The sequence below is a fragment of the Rhea pennata genome, chromosome 1, assembly GCF_028389875.1.
Source record: "Rhea pennata isolate bPtePen1 chromosome 1, bPtePen1.pri, whole genome shotgun sequence".
Taxonomy (NCBI): domain Eukaryota; kingdom Metazoa; phylum Chordata; class Aves; order Rheiformes; family Rheidae; genus Rhea; species Rhea pennata.
In genome coordinates, this window is record NC_084663.1 from 216,652,855 (window position 1) to 216,661,824 (window position 8,970).

The following is an 8,970-nucleotide window of genomic DNA, read 5'->3' on the forward strand; positions in this document are numbered from 1 at the left end:
TGGCCATGCAGAGTAAGGCCAGGCACGGCAGATGCAGTGAAAGAGTGGTGAAAGTGCAGCCCCACAGCCGTGCAGCGCAAGGCTGCGCAGTGCAAGCCATAGGCTGCACACAGCCTGGTGGCCCTGTCCCCCGCAGGGCCAAGCGCAGGCTCCTGGAGCCCAGTGGGGCCCTGCCCTGGGGCAGTGCTGCTGCACTGAGGCCCAGCTGCAGGCACAGCACAGCGCCAGAAGCTGGGGCAGTGCAGGACAGCCGCTGGTGGGGCCGGCGCTGCTGGATGCAGACACGGCACCATGCAAGGACGCTGCAGTGGCCATGCTGGTGCTATCCAGCCCTGCACAGGCCAGGTGGCTACAGGAATCCTGAGGAGATTGGGAAAGCTGTGCCGGCTGCCCGGGCCAAGGCCCTGGCACAGGAATGGGAACATAGCTGAGGTGGCACAGGGCAGCTGCATCCCAGCTGTACTACCCCCTCTCTCCCGACACCCCCCAGACAGACCACGTTGGGAGCTCTGGGGTGCCTCTGGCTTTATTGGCTGCACAGACACAGGTGGGCAGGGGCCAGATGAGTCTCGGCTTTCTGCAGGCTGCCACAGGGGACCCAGGCTTCCAGGGGCATCCCCCATTACTGGGGGCACTGGAAGAAGTCGACGCTGATGTTGCGCGGCGGGGCAGGCTGGCTGGCCCCTGTCAGCTCGGCCACACTCTGGTACTGGTGGTAGTTGGGGCCATGGAAGAGGAAGACGCCATTGGCGGTGCACAGGGCGCCGTCGACATGCGCATGGGGCAGGAGCACTGCCACTTCGGCACGCCGTGGCGTCTCCTTCAGGTCCACCAGCCGGATGCTGTTCCCTGCCAGCAGAACCGCCTGTCAGCGCTGGTGCCACACCCATCGCCCCCCATGTGGCCCCAGTCCCATGGATAGGCACTGCCATCCTGAGCCCCCCTGAGTGCATGCCCACAACCTGCTCCCATCCCAGATACAGGAGGGACCCAGGCGTCCGGCCCCCTGCTGCCCACCTGAGATGACGTAGAGCTTTTCGGAGTCGGGGCAGGTGAAGGCAGCATCTACACTGGTGATGCCCAGCTCGTCGTGAAGGGCCCGCGGGTACCCCTCCACCCGCTTGTAGCCCTGGTCCGAGAGGTAGATGGAGACCTGAGAGCCCTGCAGAGAGCCGGGGATAGGGGGACTGGGTGAGATGGGCACTGGATGACCCAGTGTGGGGTAGTCAGGTCTGAGTGTGAGATGGACACAGTATAGCCAGGGACAAGTGTGGAGCTGGCCAGGGCACAGGTGGGCAGGGCTGGTGGAGGATCGGCCTTCCAGAGCACCTGGCCAGGCCAGGTCAAGCCTGGGGATGATACGGGGTGGGGAAGGGCCCATGGCTGCTTTGCACCATGGGCCGAGGTGGAGAGCAGTACAGGCTGTGGGACCGGGGCAGGAGGAGGGGTGCTCTGCCATCCTGCTGCATCCCAGAGCTGCTCATGTCTCAGGAGAGATGTCTGCAAAATGCCCTGGTCCCCAAGAATGATGTTCCTGAGCTGCCCTGATCCCTGAACGTGATGTGCCCAAGATGCACCATGTCTTGGAGATGACATCCCTGAGCTGCCTTGCTGGGGGAGGCTGCATCCCCAAGGTGCCCATGTCTCAAGGGAAAGATCTTCAAGCTGTCCTAGTCCCCAAGCTCAATGTTCCTGAGCTGCCCTGGTCACCAAGGATGATGCCTTGTTCTGAAGGTGAGGTCCCTCAGCTGCCCCTTGTTTGGGGTTGACACCTTCAAGCTTCCCTGGTGCCCGGGTTTGATGTCCCCAAGCTGCTCCTGTTCTTAAAGGTGATGTCCTCAAGCTGCCCTGTGTCTCGGGATAATGTGTCCAATTCTTCTGGTGATATCCCCTAGCTGTCCCATGTCTCAGGAGTGATGTCCCCTAGCTGTCTCCATCCCCAAGGTCAACGTTCCTGAGCTGCCGCATGTCTCAGGGATTATGTCCCCAACTTGCTCTGGTCCTTGAGGGTGACGTTCCTGAGCTGCTCTGTGTCTCAGAGGTGATGTCCCTGAGCTGCTCTGTGTCTCAGGGCTGACATCCCTGAGCTGCCCCATGTCTTGGGGCAGAAGCTGGCACAGGGTGACTGGCAGTTCCTGTGGGCTGGCCAGCCACAGGGTCGGCCAGGACCTGGCAGAGGCCCATGGGACTGGGCCCCGTGATGCTGGCCCCCATGCGGACCTGTATCAGGTACATCTTCTTGTCCCAGGCAAAGGCTGCGTCCACCTCTCCCTGCAGCTCTGGCCACGCGTGTCCCAGGGGCCAGGCGTGCCAGCCGTCCCGCTGGGAGTCCAGGCGAAAGTACTGCCCACCTGCAGGGGGCTGTCAGTGCCACGTACCCCGACCCACGGCGCCACATGTCGTGGCCCCATAGCACCACAGTGTCACACAAACAGTGCCCCACAGTGCTGCTCCGCCCCAAGTCCTACAGCATCATATAATCAGGCTGAGCTACCCAGCCCCATGGCCCAGCCCCATGGCGTCATACAACCAGGGCCCCAGAGCGCTGCCTGGCCTCACAGCCCCACAGCATCATACCATCAGGGCCCAACAGCACTGCCCAGCCCCGTGGCCCCCAGCCCCACAGCACCACGTGCCCTAGAGTGGCCCCATGGCACTGCCCAGCCCCACAAACCTCAGCCCCATGGCACCGTGCACTCCAGGACCCCACAGCCCCATGGCGCAACAGCACTGCCCACTCCAGTGCCAAACCTACCAGCCCCTGCATTGCCCATAGGCAGTGCCCTGCACCATAGCCCCCAGCCCCATAGCACTGCCCACAGGCATTGCCCTGCCCCATAGCCCCTGCCCCCCCCCACCCACCACCCCCTCACCGCGGAAGGCATATATGCGGCCAGCGTCGTCAGAGGCGAAGGCGTCGAAGGGGCGCTCACTGCAGCGGTCACCAGCAGCCTCCTGCGACTTGTTCCCAGGACCCGTGTACCCATGACCTGCAGGAGAGCTGTGGTGCTGGGCACGGGGACCAGTCCAGCCAGGGCCCAGGGGACGTGGGGGGCAGGCCCACGGGGGCAGCTGAGGGCTGGAGGTGTTGGACCCTGGGGCGGCCTGCTGGGTCCCTGCTGCAGGGCTGGGGAGCCCTGGGCAGCTGTGGTGCTGGGAGCCCCAGCACATGGGGCTCAGGGCCCTGTGGGATGGGATTTCTGGGATGGTACCCAGGGTGCAGGTCCCCATGGGGAGTCCCTTAGAGGGGTCTTCAGGGTGCATGGTATTGGTGTGGGGAATCTAGAGCAACTTCCCCAGGTTAGGTTCTCCAGGTGCAGGGAACCCAGGCTGTGCCCCCTTGGGATGCATCCCCAGCATGTAGGTCTCTGGGATGCAGGTCTCTGAGACAGGTCCCTAGGGTGTGGGTGCCCAACATGTGGGTTTCTGGGACTTGTCCCTGAGTTATCTTGTTGACTCAAGGTGTAGGTCCCCAGGATGCAGTCCCTGAGATGCATTCCCAGGATGCAGGTCCTCATGATGAGTCTCTGGGATGCATTCCCAGGATGTGGGTCCCTGGGAAAATGCCTGGGCCCTCACCTCGGCCAGGGCAGGGTATGAAGTAGTCACGGATGTCGCGGGGGTAGCCAGGGGGCACCTCGCCAGTGACAGGGTTGAAGCGCTGGAAGCTGGTGCCGTGGAGGCAGTAATATCGCTCCAGCCAGCGCAGGGCCGCCGTGCAGGGCTGCAGCGCCAGCCACGAGCGCTGCTTGGCCACCCGCAGCTCCAGGTCAAAGGAGTACACTGTGTCCCCTGCGTGAATGGATGGCACAGCTGGCACGGTGCAGTGCAGTATGGTGCAGTGCAGCATGGCACGGCGCAGCCCGCAGCTGGCACGGCACAGCGCAGCGTGGCACGGCACAGCCCGCAGCTGGCACGGTGCAGCACGGCACAGCGCAGCGTGGCACGGCACAGCCCGCAGCTGGCACGGCACAGCGCAGCGTGGCACGGCACAGCCCGCAGCTGGCACGGCGCAGCACGGTGCAGCGCAGCGTGGCACGGCACAACCCGCAGCTGGCACGGCACAGCACAGCGTGGCACGGCACAGCCCGCAGCTGGCACGGTGCAGCACGATGCAGCACAGCATGGCACGGCACAGCCCGCAGCTGGCACGGCACAGCGCAGCGTGGCACGGCACAGCCCGCAGCTGGCACGGCGCAGCACGGCACAGCGCAGTGTGGCACGGCACAGCCCGCAGCTGGCACGGCACAGCGCAGCGTGGCACGGCACAGCCCGCAGCTGGCACGGTGCAGCACGATGCAGCACAGCATGGCACGGCACAGCCCGCAGCTGGCACGGCACAGCGCAGCGTGGCACGGCACAGCCCGCAGCTGGCACGGCGCAGCACGGCACAGCGCAGTGTGGCACGGCACAGCCCGCAGCTGGCACGGCACAGCGCAGCGTGGCACGGCACAGCCCGCAGCTGGCACGGTGCAGCACGGCACAGCGCAGTGTGGCACGGCACAGCCCGCAGCTGGCACGGCACAGCGCAGCATGGCACGGCACAGCCCGCAGCTGGCACGGCGCAGCACGGCACAGCGCAGTGTGGCACGGCACAGCCCGCAGCTGGCACGGTGCAGCACGATGCAGCACAGCATGGCACGGCACAGCCCGCAGCTGGCACGGCACAGCGCAGCGTGGCACGGCACAGCCCGCAGCTGGCACGGCGCAGCACGGCACAGCGCAGCGTGGCACGGCACAGCCCGCAGCTGGCACGGTGCAGCACGATGCAGCACAGCATGGCACGGCACAGCCCGCAGCTGGCACGGCGCAGCACGGCACAGCGCAGCGTGGCACGGCACAGCCCGCAGCTGGCACGGTGCAGCACGATGCAGCACAGCATGGCACGGCACAGCCCGCAGCTGGCACGGCACAGCGCAGCGTGGCACGGCACAGCCCGCAGCTGGCACGGCGCAGCACGGCACAGCGCAGCGTGGCACGGCACAGCCCGCAGCTGGCACGGTGCAGCACGATGCAGCACAGCATGGCACGGCACAGCCCGCAGCTGGCACGGCGCAGCACGGCACAGCGCAGTGTGGCACAGCACAGCCCGCAGCTGGCACGGCGCAGCACGGCACAGCGCAGCGTGGCACGGCACAGCCCGCAGCTGGCACGGCGCAGCACGGCACAGCGCAGCGTGGCACGGCACAGCCCGCAGCTGGCACGGCACAGCGCAGCGTGGCACGGCACAGCCCGCAGCTGGCACGGCGCAGCACGATGCAGCACAGCATGGCATGGCACAGCCCGCAGCTGGCACGGCACAGCACGATGCAGCACAGCATGGCACGGCACAGCGCAGCGTGGCACGGCACAGCCCGCAGCTGGCACGGCGCAGCACGGCACAGCGCAGTGTGGCACGGCACAGCCCGCAGCTGGCACGGCGCAGCGCAGCGAGACACACTGCAGTGCAACACCACATCACCTGCCCCAGCCCCTCTGCTGCCAAGCCACCTGCAGCCCTTCTGTGCCCCACAGCATCCCCCGCCCCGCCTCACCCAGCTGCCTCACGGCCGCCTCTCCGCACCCCACATTGACCCCTGCCCCACCTCACCCAGCCACCCTGCAGCTGCCCCTCCACAGCCCCCGGTGACCCCTGCCCCACCTCACCCAGTTGCCTCACAGTTGCCCCCCATGGTGGCCTCTCTGCCACCCCCTCCTCCTGAGCCCCCCGTCCCCGCCTCCGGCCATGGGGCGCACCCTTGAAGAAGAGGATGCTCTCGCCGCGGCACTCCTCGGGGTGGCACTCCACAGCGGCGTCCAGCCCCCCGGGGATGCCCGGGAACACGTCCCCCACCCGCTGCGGGAAGCCGGCCCGGAGCTGACCCCCGGCGTAGGCCCACACCTGCTCGCCCTGCAATGCACCCCATGGCATGAGAACTCCAGGGACAGACCCCTGGGGCGAGACCTGGGGCACGGCTCCATGGGGCCAGCCCCACTGGGGACCAGCCCCACTGAGAACAAACCCGTGGGGCCAGCCACAGTGGGAGCAGCCCCATGGGGACAGCCCCCACCTTGGACCAGTCCCAATAGGAGCAACCCCGCAGGGACAGCCACACCGGGAGCAGCCCCACAGGGATAGTCCCATGGGGACAGCCCCACCAGACCACTCACCTAAGTCAGGTGCCCCCCGCCCCCGGGACCAGCCCCTCCAGACCACCAGCCCCACAGGGGTCAGCCCCAGACAGACCCACAGGGTGACCCACCCCCCCATAGGACATGACCACCCAGGCCAGACCTGCTGGGACCCACCCTGGCCAGACCCACAGGACCAGCCCCTTAGGGACCAGCCCCAGAGAGACCCACAGGACAAGACCACCCTGGCCAGACCCACAGGATCAGAACCCTGGGGCCACCCATCCCATCCCGCCCCACAGGACCGGCCCTCCCTGGGCCAGCCCCTAGAGTAGCCCAGGAGGCCAGGGCAGCGGGGCCACCTCGCTGCCCTGAGAGCCAGGACTTGTCAGCGCCGGGAGCTGCCCGCTGGGGGGCAGCCCCCAGCCCACCGCGGCGCCGTGGGGCGGCCGTGCCTGGAAGAGGTAGAGGCTGTCGTGCTCCTGGGGGTCCTTCCGCCGGTGGATGCACAGCGCCGCCTGCACGGGGCCCCCCAGCTCCGGCCAGAATGCGGCCAGCGGCCGGCGCTGGAGGCCCCTCCTCGACCGTTCCCACACCTCCTCGCCTGCGCAGCAGGAGCGCGATGGACCCACAGCGTCCTGCCCCACGGCCCGCGTGGACCAGCCTCGCACTGCTCCCGGGCCCCCCCCGACCGACCTCACGCTGCCCCACGGCCCCCCTGGACCAGCCTCGCGCTGCTCCCGGGCCCCGTCGGACTGGCCTCATGCTGCCCCATGGCCCCTGCCCCATTACCTGCCCCACAGCCCCCTCACATACCCTGCCTGCCCCATAGCCCCCCACCCCACTGCTTCTGCCTGCCCCCACAGCTCCCTCGTGCGCCTTGCCTGCCCCCCATGTCCCACTGTCCCTGCCTGCCCCACACCCCACTGCCCCTGCCTGTCCCCCCACCCCATTCCCTACTGCCGCCCATGTGCCCTGCTTTCCCCCCACCCCCCAACCCCCACTGCCCCCCACTGCCCCTGTCTGCCCCACCACCCCTTCCCCACTGCCCCCCGTGTGCCCTGCTTTCCCCCCACCCCGCACCCACACTGCCCCTGCCTGCCCCACCACCCCCTTCCCCACTGCCCCCCCATGTGCCCTGCTTTCCCCCCACCCTGCACCCACACTGCCCCTGCCTGCCCCACCACTCCCTTCCCCACTGCCCCCCCATGTGCCCTGCTTTCCCCCCACCCTGCACCCCCACTGCCCCCCACTGCCCCTGCCTGCCCCACCACCCCCTTCCCCACTGCCCCCCATGTGCCCTGCTTTCCCCCCACCCCGCACCCACACTGCCCCTGCCTGCCCCACCACTCCCTTCCCCACTGCCCCCCCATGTGCCCTGCTTTCCCCCCACCCTGCACCCCCACTGCCCCCCACTGCCCCTGCCTGCCCCACCACCCCCTTCCCCACTGCCCCCCATGTGCCCTGCTTTCCCCCCACCCCGCACCCACACTGCCCCTGCCTGCCCCACCACCCCCTTCCCCACTGCCCCCCCATGTGCCCTGCTTTCCCCCCACCCTGCACCCCCACTGCCCCCCACTGCCCCTGCCTGCCCCACCACCCCCTTCCCCACTGCCCCCATGTGCCCTGCTTTCCCCCCACCCCCCAACCCCCACTGTCCCCCACTGCCCCTGCCTGTCCCCCCACCCCATTCCCTACTGCCGCCCATGTGCCCTGCTTTCCCCCCACCCCCCAACCCCCACTGCCCCCCACTGCCCCTGCCTGCCCCACCACCTCCTTCCCCACTGCCTCCCATGTGCCCTGCTTTTCCCCCCACCCCACACCCACACTGCCCCCCACTGCCCCTGTCTGCCCCCAGGAGCCTGGCCCTGACCCACACCCCATCTCCTCTGGCCCCACCTCGGAAAAGTAGCATGGTGCCGTTGGCGCTGAGCGTCACCGCGTCGAGGCCGCCACCGTCCCCGTCCCCATCTCCGCACAGCTCCGACAGCCCTGCTGCCGTGGGTCAGCACTGTGGGGGGGCGCGGCGCTGCCCCACAGCATCCCACAGCACCCCATGGTGCTCCACAGCAGCCATGTCACCCCTCACCATACCACCCACAGCACCCCACAGCACTCACAGTGTCCCACGGCACTCCATAGCACCCATGATGCCCCATGGCACCCCACACCACTCTTGGTGCCACCCCATTCCCCTCAGTGCCCCATGGCACTCCACCACACCCAAGAGCATCCCACAGAAACCCCACTATGCCCCATGGCACCCCACAGGCACTGAACAGCTCCCCATGGTGCACACACACCTAGGAGCCCCACACATCCCTCCACGCCTTACACCCCTCTGTGCCCCACACCGCTGCACCTCCTCCTTTCCCTGATGATATGCTCTCACCAGTGTCATTGCTGGGGGGCTCGGCCACATGGTGGGGGCCCACTCCGACTGCCCCAGGTTTCTCGTGGGTCCTGGGAACAGGCAGCACCATGGGGCCACATATGGGGCAGGGCATGCACCCCTCACCAGCATACAGCCCCTGCCCCATAGCCCCCTGCCCCATGCAGCCCCCTGCCCCACATCCCCCCTGCCCCACACTCACAGGGGCCGGGCGCACCCCAGGGCCAGGGCCCAGGCCAGGCAGAGGGCAGCTATGGGTCCGTGCATGGTGGGGCTGGGACTCATGCTGCTGCTGGCCCTATATGGGGCAGAGCACCCATTGCACAACCTGCTCAGCCGCATTGCTCAATCTGCACCGCCCTACAACCTTTGCCCACCCCGCCGGGGGGCACGCAGGGACGGGGAACAGCTTGGGGACAGCCCAGCCCCACATCAGCCCTCAAGGAGCCCCCACCCCAACCCCAGCC

General features: G+C 68.1%; 1 protein-coding gene across 1 annotated transcript; it reads right to left on the reverse strand.

The window, feature by feature from the left end:
* Positions 1-517: 517 nt before the first annotated feature.
* Positions 518-8,770, reverse strand: HPX (hemopexin). The gene is made up of 10 exons (XM_062590002.1): positions 8,706-8,770; positions 8,504-8,574; positions 8,006-8,103; positions 6,567-6,710; positions 5,737-5,890; positions 3,580-3,792; positions 2,874-2,990; positions 2,221-2,351; positions 1,018-1,162; positions 518-849 (listed from the first exon to the last, which is right to left on the reverse strand). The coding sequence occupies exons 1-10, from the start codon at positions 8,768-8,770 to the stop codon at positions 623-625; spliced, it is 1,365 nt and encodes a 454-aa protein (XP_062445986.1). The 3' UTR covers positions 518-622.
* Between the last annotated feature and the right edge of the window lie 200 nt (positions 8,771-8,970).